Source organism: Camelus bactrianus, chromosome 13 (genome assembly GCF_048773025.1).
Source record: "Camelus bactrianus isolate YW-2024 breed Bactrian camel chromosome 13, ASM4877302v1, whole genome shotgun sequence".
Taxonomy (NCBI): domain Eukaryota; kingdom Metazoa; phylum Chordata; class Mammalia; order Artiodactyla; family Camelidae; genus Camelus; species Camelus bactrianus.
Genome location: NC_133551.1, coordinates 23,681,055 through 23,705,730, shown reverse-complemented (window position 1 = coordinate 23,705,730; position 24,676 = coordinate 23,681,055). Strand labels below are relative to the sequence as shown.

At 41.6% G+C, this 24,676-nt stretch overlaps 2 protein-coding genes across 3 annotated transcripts in view; one reads left to right on the top strand and one right to left on the bottom strand.

Moving 5' to 3' along the window:
- CRYZ (crystallin zeta) overlaps positions 1 to 10,516 on the bottom strand; it is a 21,981-nt gene extending 11,465 nt beyond the window's left edge. The window contains exons 1-4 of one of the 2 annotated variants that reach the window (XM_010963398.3): positions 10,388 to 10,516; positions 5,110 to 5,233; positions 3,918 to 4,070; positions 303 to 466 (exon numbers count right to left, since the gene is read on the bottom strand). In XM_010963398.3, coding sequence (XP_010961700.2) covers positions 303 to 466; positions 3,918 to 4,070; positions 5,110 to 5,220 — 428 coding nt within the window. In that variant the 5' untranslated portion in view covers positions 5,221 to 5,233; positions 10,388 to 10,516. Of the gene's footprint in view, positions 1 to 302; positions 467 to 3,917; positions 4,071 to 5,109; positions 5,234 to 5,677; positions 5,699 to 10,387 lie in introns of those variants that run through there. The other variant, XM_010963399.3, reaches the window with a different exon arrangement.
- TYW3 (tRNA-yW synthesizing protein 3 homolog) lies at positions 10,477 to 24,676 on the top strand. Its single transcript, XM_010963397.3, has 6 exons — positions 10,477 to 10,785; positions 13,208 to 13,288; positions 14,644 to 14,742; positions 14,960 to 15,031; positions 17,324 to 17,457; positions 24,210 to 24,676. The coding sequence occupies exons 1-6, from the start codon at positions 10,612 to 10,614 to the stop codon at positions 24,436 to 24,438; spliced, it is 789 nt and encodes a 262-aa protein (XP_010961699.1). The 5' UTR covers positions 10,477 to 10,611; the 3' UTR covers positions 24,439 to 24,676.

Below are 24,676 nucleotides of genomic sequence, written 5' to 3'. Positions count from 1 at the left end.
GCACATCTCTTCCACTGTCCTGCCCACATCATACATCAATATTACTACCCTTGCTAGACTGTGAGCACTTTGAAGGTGAAGACAGTGTTCTGCTCTTCTTTGTATCTTCAGTGATTAGAACAATCTCCCAAATTAGAACCGTTTCTACTCCATAATGCTTAACGGTAACTGAATGGTAACCAAAAATGACTGACAGATGGGTGGACAGGTAGCACGAAGGATAATAAATTATATATTATCCTCCTCCAACTGACACTGCCCTCCTCTGGCGCTGGTTATAAAGCTGACCGAGTGTGCATTACCTGTGGAGCAGAGCGCGATAGGCCGTGAAGTACGGGACGCCGATGGCAGCTCCTTGCTGGAAGTCCAGCTTCTCCGGCAGCTTGTAAACGGTGTGATCGGCGGCCAGCGCGTACTCGGCATAGCCGCCCGAGACCGTGCTGGTGGTGAAGACTCTGTCACCTTTCTGGGGAGAGCAGTAAGGCAGTAAATGCTTCAGGGATTAGAAATGATGTCCACATGGGCACCATTCTTTATAGTGCAACCTTTAGAACAAGAAATAAGTATTTATGTATGGTTTTCTGCATCGTAAGGTCTCATAAAAATTATTTCAAAATACTGAACATTTTTAAGTGTTTTATTAATGGGAACTAGTAAGAAGAAAAATCAAGGGAAGGGGGGAAAACAAGAAAAGAGAGAACCTGCCGGACGGCATACCGACAACAGAGCCTCACCTCCCCCGAGGGCTTGCTGGGCAGGTGCGGCAGTAATGCCTCCTATCACCTGATTTATCTTCACAACAGCCTCTGAGGTTGGAACTTCTATTATCTCCCTTAGATAATCCCACAATACAGATGAGGCACATGCAAGTTCAGTAATTGGCTCAGATCAAGCAGTTAGTAAATGGCAGTTAATATAGAACATTTTTCTTTTTTTTTTTTTTTTTGGTCGAAAGTACTAGGGAAAAGAAATATAATGTAAGGTTTCTTCCACACACCAAACACCTGTTCTAAATCCTTTTCACAGATTTCTTCCTGCATTTCTCTCACTTTTCATGCATACACCAAAAAGCAGGCCATTCTGCCCAAATCCTGACAGCAAAGATCAGCCAGGACAGGCATCTTCGCTCATCCCCGCACCAGCAACACAACAAACTCTAGTAAACGCCTGCTGGGTCCTTGCTATTGAAAAGCAGATGTGCAGCTGAGGGAGGGAAGTCACCACACCAGCACCACAGGCCTGCGCGATGTGCCTGCGCGCTAGGGAAGTTAGGCCGCCCAGTACAGACACGTCCTCCAACTCCTCCTTCTTGAAAAAAGAAAAGTGAATATTCCTTGGACTAAGCAAAACATTAAGACAGCAACTCTCCATATACTTAAATTTGTCCTACAATAAAACACGATGTGGTGGGCTAAAGATAAGAAAGATTCATAAGGCATCTTGGAGTCAAAGACAACCATCCCTGTTTAACGGCGTTGCCTGCAAGTCGTCAAACGTGACTGTGTTAAGATTAATCCTGTTTTTACAGCTTAAAAACACGTTGCAGTGATTTCAATATAACTCAAAAGTGTTCTAAGACTCCTCTGTGGAAAGCAGTACTTTGAGTTCCGTGGTGGATATTTATAGCAAGACACTCTCCCTAATCTCAAGCTTCTTAAACTCCAGGAGAGAGAAGAGAAGGATGGGAAAAATTACAAAGCAAGGCAAAGATGAGGAAGCATCAAAGATAGGTAGAAGGAAAGGAAAGGAATTGTTTCTAAGCTGAAGGCATCAAGAATAGCCTCACTGAGACGCTAGCATCTGAGGCAGGCCTTGCAGGACGGGACAAGATTCTGAAAACTAAAGCTGGGAAGAGTCCTTATGGGCGAAGGAACGAAAGTGAGAAAAGGAACAGTGGCAGGAAGAAGTGCTGAGAGATCACCGGCGTTCACTCCCGATGAGTAAGTGGCCTGATGCGTGGACTGTAATAGTTTCAAGAGATAAAATGAAAAGAAATTAAAGCTGGAGGATAAAATCCCTTGAATCCATATTTATAAGTTTCAGTTTAATTCTGCCAAGAAGAACCAATACGAACAAAGACACAGCTATGAAGGAGCATAGGATGTGCAAGGGAAGAACCAACAGTTATTACTAAAGAATAAGCCACAAGTTGAGAGGGGATGGGAGATAAGGATGGAGAGAGAGGTGGGAGAGAGCGCGCAAAACCGTCTTCCTTCACAACAGGAGCCGTCTCAACAACACCCAGAAATCTACAAGGAATTAACGCAAGAACTAAAAGAGAGGTGTGAAACAATCAGAATTACACTTGAGAAAATCACTGCTTATAGAGCAAGAACAGACTCGAGGGGGAAGGAGGGCGGGTGGAAAAGTGAGTGTCTATCGCCGAAATCCAGGGGAGAGGCTGTGGAAGAGAACCTGTACTCAGCTACAGGCAGTGAGGAGGGAAGGGGGCAGGACGCAGTCCTGGAAAGGGAGAGGTGGGCAAGGGAGAGCGACGAGATGAGCCTCAAACCCCAGATATCACCGAGGCAGTCACAGGAGACAGCAGCAGATCTGAGGTGAGAAAAGAGAGGCTCAGTTTTGGTCACGGGGAGTCAGAGGTCCCTGGAGACAGACTGCGTGGGTCCCGTGCTCTCCAGCGCAGCTCTGTGTGATGAGGCTGGCGCTCCACATCTGCACTGTCCAGTGGGGCAGCCACCAGACACATGGGTCTGTTAAGCACCTGAGGTGTTGCTAGCATGACTGAGGAACTGAGTTTTTAATTTCAATTGAATTTGAATTTTAAATAGCCACGCGCGGCTAGTGGCTACTGTATTGGGCAGCACAGGTCCAGAGCTTAGAAGAGTCTAAATCTCTAGTGATACTTAGTATCATGGTGACAATGGAAACCACGGGGACGAGACCATCACGAAGAAGGTGTAGAATATAAAACGCAGAGTCTAATTAGGCACGGTGTACACAGCAACACCAAGATGTGAGGCGCATCCAGAGAAAAAAAAGAAAGGGTGCCCAGAGAGGAAGGAGGCGAGAGAATGGGGGAAAATGAGGTCACAGAAGCTGAAGGAAAAGTTTTTTTTAAAGAAAAAGTAAGTGGCTGAGTGTCAGGTGTCACAGAGGAGTCAAGAGAGATAATGACATAAAAGGGCCCCTTGACTCCAGCAATACAGAGGCCATTAGCGACATTAACAAGCCTCGTTTCCACGGAGCGCAGGGGGCAGAAGCCAGATTGCCGCGGGGCGCAGGAGAGGAAAGCCGCAGGAATTCGCCCGTCTTCCTGGGCAGGGGCCACGTTCATCTTCTCCGTCTCAGTCCAATTTTGGTAAATGTGCTGCCAAAGTTGAGCAGGTCAAGGAACGACGAGGAAAGATGCCAGAATGTGAATATACGATCTCCGTTGTTTATGTCGTTTGGCACATAAATAACACAAGCCCGGATCATAACGTTTTCATTGACTCAGTCACCTTGGTCTGAGTCACAGCTCTAAAAATGTATAGTTGATCTCGCATTTTTTCATCTTTTACTTATTATTCAAAAGAATTAGCCTTCCCTTTATTCCGTGAAGCTAAATTTATATAAAAATAAAAACGTATGTTGGCTGTGCACTAGCAGGTTAGGAAATAGTACAATTTCCTTGCTTGTTCTTTTTTCCTTCCACATTTCTGTGAAATCAAAGGATCACAGTTCAATTCTAAGCAGATGTGAAGATGCAGAAATTACCCAGGACTGACTCCCAACAATGCAAACAAGCAAGGCCTCTGGATAAAAGGTAATTTCTTTTTTGACTAGAGGAGCCCCCCAGTGGCAGAAATTGTGTAATGGGCCTTTTAAAGACAAATACAGACATATTTTAAAGCTATGCTAAAATGTTTAACAAAATATATACTAAGCCAAAAGAGACAAAATGAAAAATGTAATACCTTGAAAGCAGATACACGCTCTCCAACAGCTTCTATCAGCCCAGCCACATCTAAACCAGGAGTATAGGGGAGGCGCGGCTTCCTACTGTAGGTACCAGAGCGAATATATGTGTCCACTGGGTTCACACCACAGGCTTGCACTTTGATTAGAACCTGCAACGACAGTGTACTTGAGTTCACACAGAGCATTTAGACACTCACTTAGCACTATGCTAGGCCTGCAGTGATCCTGGGACCTGTAAAACCGGAGAGGAAAATCTTGCCTTCAATGAGCTCACATTCCAGTGTTAACAAACCAACATATATAAGTAAGACAGAATGGCTTATGTGCTATATTAAAAACATTTGGGGAAAACAGTGGTGGCAACGTGTCTGAGGGGGTGGGTAGCAGAGACCTCTATGTGCTCCTCAGACCTGTCTCCTTCTCCTCCTGGGTATGGAGGAAGACCACACCCTCGTTGTTGCTCCTTTACGGTTATGAGCAGCTGGATGACTGCGTTCCAGCCGGTGGAACATGAACAGAAGGGAAGCGGGCTGCCTTCACGCCTGGCCCAGAGACCTTCCCAGGCAACGCACATGGTGTTCCCACCCTTTTACAGAGACCCCAGAAGCAAGGAGCTGAAGGCAACAGACACATGACGGAAGACACCTGGGTCCCTAAATCTGCTGGAGTATCCACCGACATTTTAGGCTTTTGGAATTCAGAGAATGAGAAATGATTTTCTACGGTTGAACTGCTGAGATTTTGAGGCTCCATCTACTATGGAAGTTAATTTGACCTCAATTAATACAGAAACTCTACATTCAAATTCTCTCATGTATGAGAAAGCATGTCTACAGAAGAAAATAGTGTTCCCACCATGTACAAAATAAAGATCATGAAAGTTTGTGATAGAATAACTTGTTCAAAACTACTGTGACTCCATTCAGGAAAATCCGATTACTACACTGCATAGGTGATTCTCTACTGCAAAAATTTTCTTATAAGCAGTTATTCCTTTTCATACATTCACTTCACTAATTAGGAAGATGTCATTTTTGTCAGCGCTTACAGATGAAAACAGTGTAAACGCTGTCCTAATTCAACGTCTTTATAAATCAGTGTGAGTCTGCTTCCTTTGAACACTAACTTGATGTGCTAGAGACTCAGACTCAGTGTAATTACTGCCTGTTTTTAAGTAATGATTTCCACCTGATGTTCTTCTGGAATCGGTACAGCAACATCCGACTGGAGTTTCAGCACTTCTGGTCCACCAAATTCAGAAACTCGAATCGCTCTCATCAACCTCTGTCCAGTTGCCATAGTGATCTAGATACTAAGAAAAAAAAAGTTAATGTATTGTCATGTTGTATCTAGGCTATCAGGATGTTTTTTACCCTGGAGGGGAAGATCAAACAATTTCTCAAACAACAATTTAAATCATGAGCTTACCACTGATCTCATTTCATGTTTAAGGACCTTTCATCTTACAAATCCTTCAGCTACAAAGCAAAATACTTCATTTTACTTCCTGTAGGGATTCAGTGCCTTCAACAAGGGAATCAAATATACAAACAAAAACATCTGGATAGACATAGCATGATACAATATCTTACATTTCCTTTTGTATAAGCTTGGGCTGCAACATCTTGGCAATTTTAGGAGCTACATGTTATCTAATGTTAAGAAATGTAAGTTTTCTTAGATAAATAGATCTTCTTTTGTTAGATTATGTAATATTTCAAATAGAGAGAGAATAAAGAATATAATAAATATTTACCTGCCACCCAGCTTTAACAAATCTTCAAACACTGTAAAAACCTAAAACACAGATGTAACTGAAGCCTCCTGCACCCGTCCCCAAACCTAGTTCTGTCCCCAAACCCACTTCTGTCCCACGCTTTTAAGAGCTGACTGTTCTATACACTCAGTGCTCATCCCTCTCAGGCACGATGTAATGCCACTGCCCACATGCGTCTGCATTAGCAAACAATGTGTGCTATTGTTCTGCAGGTTTTCAGGCTTTATCTAGATCAGGTCACATTGTGCTGAATCCTGCAACTTCCTTTTTCCTCTCCGCATTAGGTTTTAGAGATTTATCATTGTTGAAACACTTGGCTCTATGAAGCTCATGCATTTTAACAAAGGAAGAAAAGCATTAGAGACTAAAAACACTGCTTTGAATAATCTGTAAATCACAAGGGGAATTTACAGTTCAGCTTTCTCTCCTACCATGGCTAATAGTACAATGAAAAGAAAACTTTGAGTTAAAATAAACTCTAAGAAAAGGTAAAGAACATTTAAATATAGAATCAGATAACTTTAGAAATCTTCTGTAATGTAACGAAAGGGTTCTGAGTGATATCCATAACTTTATTTGGGCACTATCCCAATTTCTTGAAATTAAGCAAAGCAAACATTGCTGGACTTTGCCACCACCAAGAACATCTTTGCTAACTTCTGGAATAATCATATTCACCAGCCACGAGCAGCTGAAATATCAAAAAGAATTGCAGAAACTAGGACTTGAGATGAAAGAATTCAGACTTTTATTGTATTGAAGCTCAACACTGGACTCCCCAGAACGGAGCACAGGCTAACTATAAAATGGCCTTCCATGTGTGTGGGGGGATCAAAGCACTTTGATGGTGTTATTAATGGGAAGTTCGTGATAGAGTTCATCAAAAATTGTGTCATTTAAAAAATTTTATTTAAAATACTTAATATGCACCTAGCACAGAGAAGAAAGTAAACTCTCCACTGCTAAAAGGTTGTTTAGCAATGATATAACCTGAAGGGCAGCTCTCTTACTAGGAAAGTGGGCAGAAGCAGGCAGAAAGCACACTGCACAGCAGAGCAGCTGAGCAATCCCCAGGGTGAGAAGCCCCAGGACCAGGAAAAGAGCAGCTCCCATCACGCCTACCTGCCCAGCGGTCTCACTACTGCGTTTCTATTTGGGTCTCGGCTCAAGCTGAGTATTGCTTAGACAAGAAAGTGAAAATACAAAGAAAATAAAACAGAAATAGAAAAGGTTGCCTAGGTCAGAGTTTTCCATTCTGAAAATAAGAACACCAGTTTTTCTTTCTTTTTTTGTCTTTAGCATGGTGTTGTGGAAAGAGTGTGGGTTTTGGAATCTGACAGCTCTCAGCATGAATCCCAGATCTATCACTTACTAGCCGCCTTGGGCAAGGCAGTCAACTTTTTTGAGCCTCTTCATCTGAAAACTGAGTTCCCACTCAGGGTTACTGTGCCAGAGACAGGGCAAGTATCAGACACGGCACCTGGCAAATGTCTACTCCTATATATAGTGATCTCACAACTCCTCTCCCATCTCCTTTCTCCTTTCCAATTTCTTACTCATTAAAATATTCTTGGTTCTGTAATTCTATAATCATCTTTGATTTAATTTAACACATTTGTAGGACTCTGATTATGAAACCAAGTCCTTAGCCTCAAAGAGTTCACTGTCCAGAGAATCATTTAAACAAAACACTAATACCAAACACTGGTTGTTATTCATTCAACATGTATTTTTGGAACATTAACTCTGAGGTCACTGTGCAGAACTAGAGGGCATAGAGGGCCAGGGGAACCAGCCCAGCCCCTCCCCAGCTCCTGCTCACTCTGTGCGCCCACCTCCCCAACAGGCACCAGGTAAGAGGAGGAGCTCTTTGCCCATTTTCAATATCTAACTACTTACTACCTATTTATTTCTTTCAAGCTCTTGCATCTATCTTTTCACCACAAGACATTACTATTATCCTCAAAAAACTGTAGCAATAATAAAGGCAAAATTACCTTGAAATAGGAGCTGTCAAAAATATCTAGCACATACATTTTTTCCATTGCATTTTGACATTTGCTAAATTGGGAGAAAAGAACATAGGAAGGAGGAGACTCATCCTTAATCCTGGCTTTAGGAGAACCCGCTGCCCTGCCCAGTACCACACCTCGTCCTACTGAGCCTCTAAGGAAATGGAGCATGCCCTTCACAGCTCTCTTCTATTTTGCTTCTGGGGCTCTTATTTCCAACCAAGCCTTTGCCACTATGACTGATCAGGCTCCAATCTGCACTCATTTCCTTGAACCCCAACTACCCACAGGACCATCATCCGCTTCATATTACAGGTGCAATATTTAAAAAAATAATAAAAAGAATAAATTAACACAACACACAAACAATAATTATGATCATTGCTGAACCCCTGAACTACCCGATTTCCTCTAAAAAGTGTATCTTTCACATCCACTGTCATAATTTTCACAATAGGTAAAGAAGCTACAGTTATTAAAACCACTGTTTAATTGTATGCAGAAGTGGAAGTAAAATCACCATCCATTTTATGGATGAGGAAACATTCAAGGGGTTAAGACACTCCCCAGGGTCACACTGAAGCAGAGTTGGAACCCAAGTCTGACACCTTAAATGTTGTTAGGTATTTTTTTCCTTTACTGTACAATCCCTTTCATCTCATCCTTTGAAATGTTGGCATAGAGGACCTCTAATTTCTTAGAGATAGAATTTATAATGATGATAGTGAGACAGACTGAGCTAGAAATATGAAATTCAACACATCTGTAGGTAGCATTACATATTTTATGATTTAGGTAACTGCTTTGAGTTTGAAATGTTTCAAATGTCCGTAAGTTACGGGATCTACCAGAGAAACACAGGATGCAAATTCTATTAGGAAAACTAATAATCTCCTTATCTGTAAAATGGGGCCACTACTCCCCAGCATAGAATCCTTGTGAAGATGAGTTGCAGCAGCACATGGCGAGGGCTTCAGAGCACGCCGGCACTGGCAGGCTGTAAGCTCTGTTATTCAGAGTACAGCATTTGCAGTCAGCAGCAGGCTTGGCACACTGCTTGTGTTTTTTAATTAAGCTGTACTTCAAATAGGTTTTTCTATTTATCAAATATAACCTTTAAAGAATTGTTTGGAGGACCTAGCTTTAATGTTTGGTTTTACTTTTTACCTATGAAAGGTTGCCAACCATACTTTGCAAATGAAGGAAATACAGAATTTAAAATTCTTCTTCAAACAGTGATCTTTTCCAAGATACATCTGAAATCACTTGGTTTAAATGAAAATCAAAAGGGATAGGGGAAATGTTGGAAATATATTTTAACATAGAATGAACAGATCAATTCACATGCAAAGGCACATTATGAGAGAAAAGAAGACATTCTTTAGTAGGAAATTCTTAAACAATTCTTAAATAAGAATTTCTGGCAAGAAAAAAATACTTGGAAAGAGAATCAATCATTACAAAATGTGTTGCTGTTGATCAAGAATGGCTCGTGTAAGTATATTATTTATTACTTTAACCCAGAAAAAAAAATTTTAAATTTAAAGTGGCCAAAGAAAAGTCTCTTCCTGGTTGTGTTACCTTGTCAGGTTCCTTCAATGGCCTGGATCTTAGTACTCACTTTAAACAAAACAATTATTTATTTTATTTTATTTATTTTTGAAGGGGGTAGGTACTTAGGTTTATTTATTTACCTGTTTTTTAAATGGAGGTACTGGGTTTTGAACCCAGGACCTCGTGCATGCTAAGCATGTGCTCTATCACTGAGCTATACCCTCCCCTCTTAGCACCCACTTCTGATAAGAAGGGGGGGAGGAAGAGTTGAATAGTTATTCTAAAGCCCTCCAGGTTCCCTGATGAAAAGTTCGGATGAAACTGGTCACGCGGCTCTCCAGTGTCGGGTGACCAGGGCTCGGTGGGATTTACTTCTGCTGACCAGACACTCATGCAGCGATCCAGTGGCTTCCGTGGGGATCACATAGCCACTTCCACTAGCTGCGGACAACAGTCCGAACTTTAGCCTTTAAATGGTTCAATCATTAACACACCTTCCTTGCTCACGGAGATTAAGTCTCCTTTAGGATCTGTGTAAATATCCAACGATGTGTCAACAGGGTGTTTTGTCATTTTTTTCTTTTGAAGATTCTTCTAGGTGGGGACCATGGAGGTGGGGCGGGGAGGTGAAACAAAAACCTACATTTCCCTCCCAAAGTAAGACGGTAACTCTGATAGCAAAGCCAGACAGAAAGAGCCCTGGGAACCCTGCAGCTGCAAGAACCTGAAAGGAGAAATGGGCTCCTCCAGCTGGCTGTGGGCGGGGGTCCGGAGCCCAGGCCCCGCCGCAGGGAAATCCAGTCGGGGGCAGGCAGCGGGGCGGGGGAGCGGGTGGGAGGGGAGGTACCCACCGGAGCCCCGCGGTGGGACCCGGAACGCTGACCCCGCTAGACAGCAAAGCGAGCTCTTAGGACTAGCAGGTAAAACTGCCCTGGGGATTTACGGACAATCAACTTGCATTCCCTGGAGGGGAAGGACTTCGGCCACGAGCTCCTTATTCACCAGTTCTTGTTGAGGACGGGAACGCAGAACAGGAGCGCAGCCAAAATCCAGCTCGGTTCCTTTTGGACGAGCGGTGGGGAGGCCCCTGCCTGAACTCTGGGGGCTTTTCGAAACCACTCACCCGGTTCTAGACTGGGAAATCAAAATCACGAGGGCTCGCCCAGATTTCACGGGAAAAGGGTCGCGCCAGGCCGATCTCAGCGATTTCTAGGCTCCGCCCCGCCCCGCCTTCGGGGGCGGGCACGAGGAAGTTTGGACTTTCGCGGCCACCACCGGCTTCAACATGGCTGCGCCCAGGGAAAGGCGAGGCTAACGGGGAAGTGCAGACCCTGGCCCCCTCGTCGCATGGATCGTAACGCAGAATTCAGGAGATGGAAGGCGCAGTGTCTGACCAAAGCGGATCTCAGCCGGAAGGGCAGTGTGGACGAGGATGTGGTAGGGCTCGTGCAGCTTCTGAATGGTCGAGAACAGTTTTTCACCACCAGTTCCTGCGCTGGCCGCATCATCCTCCTAGACGGGGTGAGGATCCTTGGTGCCCTTCCAGCGCCTGCCCGGTAGTGTGCAACATCAGGAGCCCTATGCCCACCCTATACAATCCCAGCCCAGCCTGTGTTTCCCCTTCTGATGGGTGATCTCGGTTTCTTTATCTGCGAAACTAATAGGGTAACTTAGACTAATGCTTCTAAAATTTCAATGTGTCTGTTAATCACTTGGAGATATTTTAAAGTACAGATTCTCATTCTTTAGGTCTAGGGTGGGGCCTAGTCTGCATTTCTGACAAGCCCTGAGTGACGCTGAAACTACTAGCCTGAGAATGATGTTGAGTTGCTAGGGTTAGAGTATTTCACCTTAATACTAAGGGAATTTAAAGACTTTCCAGCCTGGCGAGGTGGGTGTCCTCTCTTCAACCGCTCTACCAAATCATTGTTAACTACTTTATGGAAGATCGCCATGGTTATAGGGCGTTTACTGCCTCCTAGTGGCCCAGTCCGTTATTAAAGCTCTGGTAATTTTTACATTATCTGAGAAAGAGTATGGTAGTATACAGTCAGAGTGATCAATCCCTCAGGCTTTGGAGTGATACTGCCAGATTCTAAACTAGATACGGGAATTGGCTTTGTGACTTTAGGGAAAGCTAATGAAACAGCCCCTCCCTGTTCCATGTACTAAGGATAATAAAGAGTGTCCATTTCATAGGAGTTTTATGTGGAGGAAATAAGATAATTTTGAAACCTTTAGTATCGTGTCTGACCCATATTAAGTATGCTATAAAAGCTAGCTTTGTGTTAACTTTAACATTAGGACTGAATTCAGAACATGAAAGACAGCGCACTCATAAACTCATTCTTCAGATCCCCCACTGATCATCGCTGGTCTCCCAGGCTGCATTCTTACATTGCTTCCAGTGCCTCCTAAGCACTGGCACTCTTGCTTGGCCTGTTCCCTCTCTCTTCCCCCATTTCCATTGCCCTATCTTCCCTGGATTTCTGCAGTGGTTTCCTTGCAGGGCACTGGACTACCAGTCTCTCTACCCGAAACCATGTTACACATTTAACAGTCACCTTTCTAAAGCACAGTTCTGTGCATGTCACTCATCTGTGCTGAAATACTCCAGTATACCTTTCAGCTCTGTTTTCCACTACGGGTCTTCATCTTAATCTGTTTACTGAAACTGAACTATTCTCTTTTCCTCTTATATCTACCTGCCTTTCCCTTTGCTCATGTTTGTTTTTCCAGAAATGTTTTCTCCCATCCTTGCATGTCTGAGGCATACCTCCCCACACTCCCCTCCTCCACCTGAACGCAAACACACACATCCACTGGGAGACAATGACTACTTCTCCTGAACTGACTTGGGACTTTTTCTGAACCTCTTTTCATGTTATGTATTATATTTTGTCTTGTATTGTATTGTATTTATTTCCACTTTGCCTTATTTCAAAAAGGATTTAGATCAACTTACAAAGAGGCAAAACAAGAGGAAAATTAAAAGTGGGAAAATCTGGATAAAGGGAATATAGATAAGATGAAGCAGAGATGGCATTAGTTCTCAAAACATACCACTAGACTGTACATTTGCTAGAGGTGGGCCACACATTTGGCTGTAAGATTTAGAGCAGCCAGCATAAAATCAGATACATAAGTCATTGAGGTCATTCGTGAAAACAAATCAGTTATTTAGGACAAGCACAGCTCTTCTTTCTGAAGCCAGACAGCAAAGCCTCGTGTACCCATTGTATAAATAGTTACGACGCAGAAGTCCAGTGATTTAAAAGTGCATGTGGTTTCCTGCATCCTCTTTCCAGTGTCCTTGAGGGTAGGATCTGTTTATATCCAGAGTACCTAATAGAACTTTGCAAATAAACATTTTTCCAGTTAATAGGCAAAAAATGCATTTAATATATTTGCCTTCTTGAAATTTTGACCTTTTAATCCTAGCTCTGCCTTTTGGGACTACATATAAAGTCTAAGCCAGAGGTCACAAACTTATGCCTGTAGCGTCTAGGGACATATTATAACAGGTATGAACAGATCAAGTGTCAGTAAAAAGTGGTAGGCCCTTTGTGGAATTGGGAGAGTGCTTTCAAATTTTTTTAAAAATATCATGCTAATCATAGAAAACAGCTGGAATACAACTTAGGGGCTACTAGTGTACAACCCCCTGTAATAATGCCTTTTCTTCTGACAAAATCATGACTGTATTTCAGAAAATATTTATTATGTTCTTTTACCTTAATACACAAGTTATTGTCTTTCTCTCTCAGGTAATTTGGTTTCATTTTGTTTTACATTAACTTTACCCAAAACAGTATTGAATTATTCTCCATAATACTTAAAATCACCACCTGGGATTATTAATTTAAGAAAGCCTAAAATGTGCTATACATTGTACTTATTATTTTGTATTTTATGATTAAATTATGTTATTTTTAAATTTTAGGGTATAAATGGTTTTGAGGTTCAGAAACAAAACTGTTGCTGGCTACTGGTTACACACAAACCTTGTGTGAAAGACGATGTGGTAAGTTTTTATATATAAATTTAGAAATAAACTTTAATTCCCAGTCACTTTAAATACATCTGAAAAGAATAGAAAATTCAAGATGATTTGTATAATAATTATAATAACATAAATAACATAATTACAATGACTGAAAATTTTAATGCCTAAAGAGAGTTCATAACAATGGCTTTTTTTAGTTGTGGGAGATAAAATTTTGTGTGCAGGCATTACTTACGGCTGCTCAACAGAACACATCCTCTTGGACACAGCAGAGAGTTCATGGACATTGGACACATATTGGATCCAAATTCTGAATTTCAATCCTGTCATTTGGTAGCTTTGTAACCTGGAACAAATTATAGGAGAAGGCAGCTAGGAGAAAGGAATTGGCACTACCTGCGTGTAACCAGCACACTGATAGAAATAGAAATAGATTACACATTACTTACCTGGATTGCTTCTTTAAAAATCTTCCTGTCTGTGCTGGGTTATTTAGTTTCCTAAATTAAAATGTTTAAATAAGTTCATATAAGTTTGTATTAGTCAGGCATTTGACATTACTGGCTCAGGTGCTTAAAGCTGTCTTCAAAGTACTCAGTCGCTGTCTCCTTCCTTGGGTACTGGTTCTCTTTGTATGTTTGCCCTACTTCTCTTCTGCTTCAGATAATCTTCATGGCAGGAAAGATAGTTGCCAGCAACACCAGCAGAATAAGACTTCTTTTTAAGATCCATGTATCATTTTCAAAGAAGGAACCTCAGTCCCCCTGCGTGGTTAGGTGTTCTCCCCCTGAGATCAGTTCTTTTTTGCCAGTAGAATGAAGTGCTGTCCTTGATCAGACCTCGGCACTTGGCATCTCTGATATTATGATGATGGGAGTTATGAGTGACAGGGTCACAATTGACAGTCCCACCAGAATCAAAGGATGTAAAGGAGGGAGGTTGGTGCAGGGACCCTAGGCAGACAGCAGTAACAATAGATTCTAGCTCAGACATGATAGTACGTGTCTCAAACCTCAGTCTAACAACAAAGCGTTTAAACAGACCTAGTGCAGTCTTTATATACCGTATTCCTTAATGAAACATCTGTTATTGAATTAGATAGAGTAGTAATTTACTTTGTTAAGGTATGGTTGGAAAGAATGACACAGAGGGTTTATGGGAGAATTAGCAATCAGGTCTGTGAAAAGAATAAGCAGATTAGTAAGTTTTTGGAGAAAGAGGGCCAAGAGAGCAGAGTGAAAAGTTACTGTGGAAGGAGGATGCAGAGTGAGTCTGCAAGTTCCTCTGAAAAACTGAAGTTACATAGGATAAAGGGTCAGCAGAGAACAGGATCATATATTGGTATCTGATCCTAACTTTTTTCATTCATTTAGATGGTAGCTCTGAAGAAAGCAGACGGTGATGCCATTTTGAAATTTGAACCACTTGTTCTCCATGTGCAATGTCGACAGTTGCAGGACGCACAGCTGCTGGTAAAATTTTGTGATTATACTTGAATGTATAGGTATGTGAGTAGGTTTAACTTTAAACTTTACATCTTCTATCAAAATTATAGCAATGTTAGTTTAATCAACTAGTTTTTTATTTAATTGTAAGTTTAGAGTTATATATGTTTCTGCAGTTTGTAGAGCTAAAGTGTTTATCTGACTAGCCAGATTCTCAGAATTTAACAAATTTATTTTCTTCCAGCATTCAGTGGCAATGGATTCTGGTTTCAGGAACTCTGGCATAACAGTGGGAAAGAGAGGAAAGACTATGTTGGTAAGATACTTTTGGGCAAAAAGCAATGCTTTGAGCATGCACTTATCCACATGATTAAATAACCTTCTACTCAAATCTTCTTGCCATTCCCTGCTCAGAAACTTGCAGTGGCTTACTTTTTCCTACAGGGCAAAGTCCAGACTGGTTAGATTTACATTTGTGATCTTATTTTATAGCATTCCCCTCCACTTATTTTTAACCTAATTCTCTCTATCCTCATCCTCAATAGTTGAGGCCCAATTTAATCAGTTCCGTGATGTCGTGGAGAGATGCACAGACAGAGGGTCTGAAGTCCTCTATGCGGATCCAGCAGGGGCTGAATTTTCTCGGCCACATCAGGGCTCTAGTGAACTTCTGCCGTAGCACCAAATTCAGCCCACAGCGGGGCCCGTTCCAGTAAATCCATTTGATGAATTACTGTCTAAGGTTGCGTATGTGCTGCAGCGGCAAAACTGAGTAGTTGTGACAGGTATTAGATGGCCCACAAAGGTGAAAATACTTACTGTCTATCCTTTTACAGAAAAAGTTTGCTGATCCCGGACTAGGTGATCTTTAAGGCTCCTTCTGAGTCCCACAGCCTCTCTGAGTCCTTTCCTGGCCAAGCCAACCCATGGCGACTTGGCCCTGATCTCCTGTGGCAGTTACTGTTTGTATTTACTGTTTGACCTGGTGTATGTTGTTTGCCTTTGAACTATTTCAGGTTGTCCCCTACTCTAGCTCCCTAGACTTTTCCTATTTTCTATCTCTTTTTAACAAACACCCTATTTCCCCCAAAGAGGTGGACGTTTTACAAAAGAAGACACCTGTAAAGCTAAATAGAATAGAACTAAACAGAAAATCAAAACTCATGGTACTGATTTGTGTCCCCATCTCACTCCTCACTACGTCTGTGGCCCGAGAGCAAGGACAGAGCCACTCCCTCACCATCCTTTCCTTTGTCCTCCGTGTTCCGTTAGTTACAAGTCCCTGCACATCTCCCTCCGATTTCTCACGCCGGCTCCGCCTCTTCACGCCCTGTGCCGCCGCCCTTACACGGTCCCTCATTGTCTCTCACCCTCGTCTGTACAGTGGTCTCCTGACTTGTCTTCCTGCTGCTTGTCTTCTCCTTCAGTCCTTCCAGCCAGTACTGTCCGAATTCCCCTTTTAAAGAAGTCAGGTGTCCAGGGGTTTTCTCTGATTTTTGGGGCCTCATATAAACTATTTTGCATCTACCTTACTTATGCTCGCCTTCCGCTAGCGCTCTCCCCTCCAGCCAGATAGAAAGCTGTTGGTTGTCTTCCGAATGTGTCATGCTTTTCCTGTCCCCAGGACTATAGAAAAGTTGTTCCTCTGGCTGGAATGCTCCCCAGCCCCCCTGTTTACATCTGGTGACATTTTACTTTAAAATCCCAACTCAAATGCCACCTTTCCCATAAAGCTGAGACCTCAGTCTCAGTTAGTTTCTCCTCCTCTGTATTTCCTTAGCAGTGTGTTTTTATGTGGGTGTGTGTGTGTGCAGCGCGCACGCACGTGCACATGAACTCATGCACATGTACACGTGTGTGTTTCTCTTGTCCTGGCACCTATGTTGTGCTAATGTGATTTTTTTTGTTTATTTCCTGTTCTGAAATGTGAGCACGAAAAGGCGGGGGCCGTGTTATGCTCATCCTGTATCTTCACACCTTATGTGGGGCCCAGAAATGACAGATGCTCAGTAAGGTTTCGCTGAGTGAATTTTTAGCCTTTATAATAGTTTTTATTGTGTTCTTAACCTGTGGCCAGTGTTAGAATTTGTTTGGAACACGTTGACTGTTTCCTCAACAGGGCTACTACAATTGGCAACCCTAAAGCATCGAGAAAGCCACCACTGTGGGAGGTAGAGCAGAAGCGGTTTATTCCCGGAACCCCGTCGCTCAAGCAGCGCCAAGAGGCTCTTTAGCGTCCAGTCCGTTTTGATTTTCCCTTGAAACTTCTGTTGAGGTTTCATTGATTTCTTTTCCTTAGATAGTGTATTAGAGCTTTCTTAGCTTTAGTGAGATTGATACTGTTAAGTTTATTGGATTCTTTGATAATACCTGCTTCTCTGTAAGACAATGTATAAAATGCCTTTCTTTACAAATGACTTTATATGATGAGAAAATCTGTTTAATCTCCTTTGATTCAACTCTATTTAACTAAATTATATCAAAGCATGAACTTAAATGCTGTAATGGAGCTAATCTATATTTAAACACAGCGCCGCCTGCGACTTTTCTTTAGTTACCTTCTATGTCTCTAGCACATAAGTCATCACATCTAAATTGTTCCCTGCAGGCTGTCCGGAGCACACATGGCTTAGAAGTTCCATTAAGCCAGAAAGGAAAACTGATGGTGACAGAAGAGTATATCGACTTCCTATTAAAGATAGCAAATCAAAAAATGGAGGAAAACAAGAAGAGAATTGAAAGGTATATGAATTAGACTTTGTCATGTTATTCTTACATGCCTAGGTCATTTCTGAAAACATTCACACACACCGTCTTCAGTTTATACTCCCAAATGCTTTTCTATTTGTAGCCTTATCATGAATAATTAAAATGATGAGAGTAGTGGATGGGAGTAAGCCAGACTGTAATGGGTGTCACACAGAGCTGAGCGAGGAGGCTCCAGGGAGGACGGTGGGACACGTGACTGCCAGCAGCTGCATTAGGGAGAGGATGGTCACTCCGGTAAGAGCCCAACAACCACAGGGACCACAGCTGGTGAGGCTGAAGGCGGTCAGGGAAGAGGCGCACCCTGCCCTCTGAACGGGATCTGCTGAGATTACCAAGACTCTCCTTTTGAGGAGAACAGCCTGGTTAATTTTAGTCTGATAAATATTTTATACCTCTGGTGGTTCAAAACCCAGCTCCCAGCATGGATTAGATTTGAACTGGTGTAACTGTCCCAGGTGGAAGGATTAGGGCTGTCAGTTCACATCTTTGCATTTCCCTTGTTCTTAAACTTCACCTCCCTATAGATTAATTTTACATTACTTTCTTTTTCAACTTTTTCCTAAGAATAGGGTTTTTGATTCAAAGAAGTGACTGTTATACTGCCTTCGTATAAGAGATAACGCTGCTGATCTGTCATCAGTAAGATGCATATTTCTGAGTTATTTAAGGAGTGATGGTCAGCTTGTTGTCGTTTGTAATTTCCTTTTTGCCTTCTCCCCACCCCCGGTCACCCCACAGCCCGTCAGTCACTGCCTGAATAGCTCCTGAGCCCTGCTTTTCTCCCCCTCTCACTGCCACGCCCTCCCCCCGGACCACTGCAGAGCCTTGTCAGCTGCTCTCATAGTAGAGCCCTTCCGGTGCGTCTCTCTGCTAGGCCATTCTCCGTATCTCCAGCCTCCTGTCTGTAAAGTGTAAAGGAATCCTATTGCTTAACTTGCCTGCTTAAAATTCTGTAATATCAAGAATTGTTTATGAAGCAGCTAAGTCCAGAAGTGCCAATGGCAGCAGTGTGGCTTCCTGGAAAGAGGCAGAACTGGACTCCAGAGACAGAACTGGGTTCAAATCCAGCTTCCCCCACAGCTTACTCAACTCTCTTGGCTTTTTTGTCTTATATCTAATGTGGGGGAAATCCCTATCTCAGAGAACAATTTCAGTATACGTGAGGCAGCATACGTGTAGTGCCAGTCATGGATTCTTAGGACGGGATAGCCTTTCTCCTTCTTCACTGGCTCACACGGAGGATAAACCTGTTATCACATCAGTACCACCATCCAGGCTTTCTCAACCAGGGCTCCTCTTCATTTGAACCACAGAATTAACAAAATTATTCAAGTGACTACTTCTGAGTTCTCCCAACTGTGCTTAGAACCTGTACAATCTAGATACATTGGCGAGAAGTTCATTCATGACGTACAGTGGATGGCTGAGGGCAGCAGGGCTTCTCTTCCAGCAGAACCCTGGCTGGAAAAAGCCGAGAGTTTACCTGGCCACAAGGTGCTTTGAGCAAACATTCTAAGAAGAGTGATGATTTCAGGTAAACAGCTGAAGAGCCACTCCACCCGACTACAGAGTTCGCACTGTTGTAGGTACTTACTGGTACCATTCTAAAAGCTGACTACATTTACACAGTGTTACACAGTGCTCTAGTGAGACTGTTGGCTGAAATGTAGGAGGTAGCAAATGGGTTTCTCTGTTTCCTTACTTGAATTTCAACAAGATTATAAATATAGCCCAAGATCAACTAACTATACACCTGGTGAAGTTAATTGAACCACGTTCACCAACTATAAAATCAAATTATGCTTTAAATCTTTTGACTGAAAAATATGTTCTGAGATTATAGTGTGCATGCTGCTATCAAGAGAGTCATGCTCATCATATAAAATCAGTGAAAAATTAAAGAAGGATAAAAAGTGTCTTAAGATACTGATTAGAAGATTACATGTGAATTCAGAAAGGGTGAGCCAATTAGGGCGCTCCTTTGGAAACAGCTGTACATTCAACCAAATGCAGAGAAAGAGTTACTCTTCTGATGTTGAAAAGAGAAAAAATAATAAACACTGGAGGTGATGAGTTCTGCAATCAGACACTGAGTACTAAAGTTGGTTTGTCATAGGACTAAAGTTTCACAATTCACATAGCTAAAATAAGAGAAGTTTTAAAAGTTAAAATCCTAATGAGTAACATTCCAGCATCAAGAAATATTCTTGAAATGTGAAAATCAAAAGGTAAAATGATTTTAATAGAAGAAAGGTCTCTTTCGTAAAAGACAATTCCCAAGCCTACTTAGAAAAGTCAGATGATTTCATATGTAATGATTTCCAGGTGAAAAATACGAAGTTTGGAAGTCTGTTTACCAATTATAAGAGGAAGGCCATCTTTGCAGCTATTAGTAAGAGATCTGACTTGGGTTGGATGAAATTAGCTATGTTCTTCTCACCAACTGTGTACTAAGAAAATAAATGTTAAATAAAATGTAAAATAAAAGGGCCAAATGTATGGTGTGAAGTATTGATAAAAATAAGGCAAATTGGAGTGAAAAAGTAAATGGATCTATTTCTGATGGTTGGTTTTTCCCTTTTTCACTTTTCTTTATTGTGGTATAATACATATAACATAAAATGTATAATTCTATCCATCGTACAGTTCATTGGCATTAGGTGCATTCACATTGCTATGCAGCCACCACTATCACGGTTGTTCATCTCCAGAAACTTTTCATTATTCCCAGCTGAAACTCGATGCTAATTAAACGATAATTGATTTGCATTTCCCTGATGATTAGTGACACTGAGCATTTTTTCATAAACCTGTTGGTAAGAATTTCTGTTCCCTCACTTTGCTGCTCTCCTTCCTGTTTGTGGTGCTTCTTAGCTTCCTCTGGATTTCTCTTATTATTCTACCTGTTGGTTAAATATTATTTTTCTCCAGGATTCCCTCCCTGGCTCACTGCTTCAGCAAATTCCCTAGATACTGGCAGACTTTCCAGATCTCTCCTGAGTCCTGGGCCCATCTATCCAATGGCCTATTGAACACATCCAACTGAAAAGCCTTTCCTTAGTATCTTTTTGTCTTTGTCTCAACCTCGTTTAGCCATTTCCTTGGTTCAGATTCTTGTTATCACTTACCAGTATTATTACAATTTACCCCTCAGTGCAAAACAGAAGTGTGAACCATGCTGAATTACAATTATTTAATTGCATGTATGTCTTTTTTCCCCCACTACAACATGGTCACGTTGAAAACAGGACTGACTTTCCCCCCACCAACCAAACACACACACATACTCTAAGTATCTTTTACCCTAAACCTTACAGAGTGTCTGCCTCACAGTCGAAACCCAGTAAATGTTTATCGAATTAATCATAAACAATAAAGGAACTAAAAGTTAACACATCATATTTAGTTCCCCAAAGGCAAACACAGCTTCTTATCATTATTTTCTGAGTGTCTGACAGGAGAACAGTGACTAATGTTTGAAATGTTTGCTGAATTTAGTTAATAGACGCTTCCTATCAATAGTGCTAATTTGATGGTGTCAAAGCCTTAGGGTGGTTATTCTGGAGGACGTGTAAGATGGCTTATTGATGGGGTGAGCAGGAGGAGGCTCTGGCTGCACAGTCCAGGCAGGAAGTAACAGGATCCGAGTAACAAGATGAATGGGGGTGACCCTGCAGAACATAACCCGATGTGGCAGCAGAGAGAGATGGGGAGGAGAGGAGGAGTCGAGTCTTAACATTTAAAAATAGAACTGAAGCTGGCAAATAAATAACTCACACATTTCCTTATGTACTTACAATCAAAGAAGTAAATAATATATAGTGAAAATACATTTTTTGAGAATTCCTCCGTGAGTGTCCTCTCAATTTTCCTCTCATAATTCTTCTACCTTCACCCAGCCAGCTTCCATTCGCCCTTGCCGTTCAGCCCAGTGTTGGAGTTTTTTCCCAAGGAGTTGTTGACGATCTCGCTTGGAGCACTGTGCCCTCAGCACGCTCCTACTTTATCTCAGCTTTTTCATGGCACATTGAACGTATCCACAGCTCTGCCGCTCCCATTAAGCCCTGAGCTCGCTGCCGGCACAGACCTCATCTCTTACCTGTTTCTAGCAGGTGTCATATACATATTTTTTAGTAAAAATGCTCTTGAGCTTAAAATCAGTCAAAATCCAAATACATAATGTATGAAAACAGCCTTCTTTTATTTGTGAATAATGGAAGCCTGAAAGGGTATGAAGTTGTGCCTAGATTTCATTAACTTTATGTTCCTATTTCAGAAGTCAAGAAATATCAGCTTTTTATTGCACATGGTCCTCTAACTGACCTGAAAAACAAGAATCCATTTTCCCAGGGCTGGTCTGAAAAGTTCTCTCATGAAGAGAGCTCTATACAGGTTGCCCTATGTCATGATAATCTTGACTACAGAGGTAGAAAAACTGAAGACAACTTGATTTTCTTCTGAGGGGGAGAAAATCAGTTGCCTGAGCAATACATTTCTTTTTACACTCTGAGCTCTTTTTGTTGCCCGTGAGAGCTGAGAAAATTACACTTTGAGAATTGGGCTTTAGAACGCTGTTTAGAGGGTCATAGCATGAGACGGGAACGTGTAATTGGAAAACAAATTTCTGACTTACTGAGTAAGTTAGTTTACCAAAGGGCATCTTAAAAGTTCCCTTAACAAAGGAAAAGAAGAAAGTCGTCGGAGTTTTATTCTTGGCTTTCAGCACAGAAAGGTCTTTGTTCCATTTTACCAGTTGTTTTTCAGTACCCCAAGGAGGTAGCTTAGGTTGTTTCATGGACGATTGAAGTAAGGCCCCTGTTCCTCTTTAATTACCTTTTTTATGTGATTGAGAAGGTATTTTACACAAGCTGTTAATTCTCTGTGGTCATAAAAGGGGAGTTTAATCTTACCTTTAATTTTCTAGGAATCGAGTAAAAACCAGAGAAAAGCCTTGGTTAGCTAAGTTTAAAGAGCAGCATTGGGTAGAGGAAGATAGAAGATGAAGTTGCCTCTCATGAATGAATAGCCTCTCATGAGTCACACCCTTTGTGGGGTACTTGGATTTATGTTTTAGATAAAATGAGTCATCCTCCTGGGCTGTGTTATTAAGCCATTCTAAATAGGCAATGTGGAAGGTGGGAAGAAAGCCAGTCACTGAAGTCATCTAGGGTGATGGCAAGACCTGGAGATAAAGGGCCAGCCAAGCGTAGAAGTTTTCATGAATGTAAAAGACAACAGAATATCGGTAGATGACCTGCGGGGTGGATGAAGGAGTCTAGCTGGTGAAGTGTCGGTGAGGCAGGTGAACTCTGACCTTATGTCAACTCTGTGGGAGGCAGGAGTGAAGAAGCAGTCTCCACTTGAGAGGAAGGCAGGGCAGTGGTGTCTGCAGGGGAGCCAGGTTTCAGTTAAGTAAGGATATAAAGGATGCATTAAAAGAAAAGGCTGTTACCACGAAATGGGGTATTTGGGAATAGGTGAATATCTTGGGGTTTTTTAGGTCAGTTTTAGAACTTTTGTGTAGAACTTAGCCTGTTCATCAGATTAACTCAAGAAGAAAATTGGTCCAAATAGCAATCTGTTCTGTAGCTGTCAGAAATTTCCTGTCATAGTCTCCCATTATAAAGGGATGTAAAACCGCAATGAGATCTCTACAGTGGCAAAGGAGTTCTCAACTTTTAGGTCATTCTAATCTGGAACCTGGGCTAATACATCCATATTCACTTTTTTTTTCGGTAGTTATTTATTCACTTATTTGCCATATTTTTACCAAGTGTGGCAGCACCCTATGCCATCCTAAGAATATAACAGAAATCAAGATGGTCTCATGGAGTCTATGTTCTGCAAAACATTGTCATTATTGAGAACTTACGTGGTGGCAGGCACTGTGCGGGGTACTTACATCTATCTCCCTGCAAGGTGCAAGATAGTAACCAGTTTTGTAAGTGAGGAGACTGAGATGCAGTGAGGCTGGGACTCGCCGGCCCCAGCTCTCCCAGGGGAAGGCTGGTGTGGAGCACGTGGGGCTCCCCCGAGCCCCGGTGCGGCCTTCCAACATACGCTGAAAATGAACACTGAAACCACATGGCATGATGTTATGCACCATTAAAAAGTATTATTTTATAGTTCATTTGGTGATATGGAAAATGTTTTCAATATTAAATATTAAATTCGGAAAAACAATGTAAAACTTTATCTGTAATATCATGATTGTATAAAAGACAGTAGGTGTATGTATATGTGTACAAATGTATTAATTCAGAATATAGTAATAAGCAGGAAAGAATCCAAATGTCCAGAGTAGTTATTTCTAGGTAGTTATACAGAGGGGATCTGTATTTGTAACTTTATATATCTTCCCAAATTCTCTAAAGTGAACCTCTATTACATTTATGATTTTTTTTTTTAAGAAAAATATTTCTGTTCTTTTTTTTTAACCTTCTTTGTTTGACTCCTACATCTGGAATAGAAATTAAGGTAGGATAGGGGTTGTCCAGAGGTGATTCCAACCCAGTTTTCAGGGCTGTTCTTAAAGAACTAAAAACACATTTCTTGTCCTAATTAAACAATCATAAAAGCAAAAAGCATATTATTTCTGTGACTTATATTTTAAGGTTAATATGAGACATCAGATTGACGTAATGCTTAAGTTCTGGGTGTACTTCAGTCATTTTGTTTCAGTTCAGAATGCACAGACATAACAGCAGTACTTTATTTCTTTACAGGTTTTACAACTGCCTACAACATGCTTTGGAAAAAGAAAGTGTTACAACTGACTCACAGCCCAAAGAGAAATTCAGAGCGAAAAATAACTCACCACATACTCATAAGAAGAAAAGAAACCCAGAAAAAGCACGTGGCAAATACATTACTGAAGAAAATGATAAAGGACTTGAAAATGATGATAATGATGATCCAGGAATCGGTGCTACCATCTTCCCTGAAGATTACTGAGATTTGGCTCTCAAGTGTCTGGAATAACGTTTCTAGTAGATATTATAAAGCTGCTCTTTATAAGAGTATTTTAGTTTGTTGAGTGTATCAGCCTTTCAGAGACGCAAGATTTAAGTTTTCTTTATATTTTAGAGAAACCTTTACCTTTGTTAAATAGCTGTGTATAATTTTCCCTCTTAAATACCATCTTTTTTAGTCACACAATTATTGCAAAAATAAAATTATGATTTTCAATGCC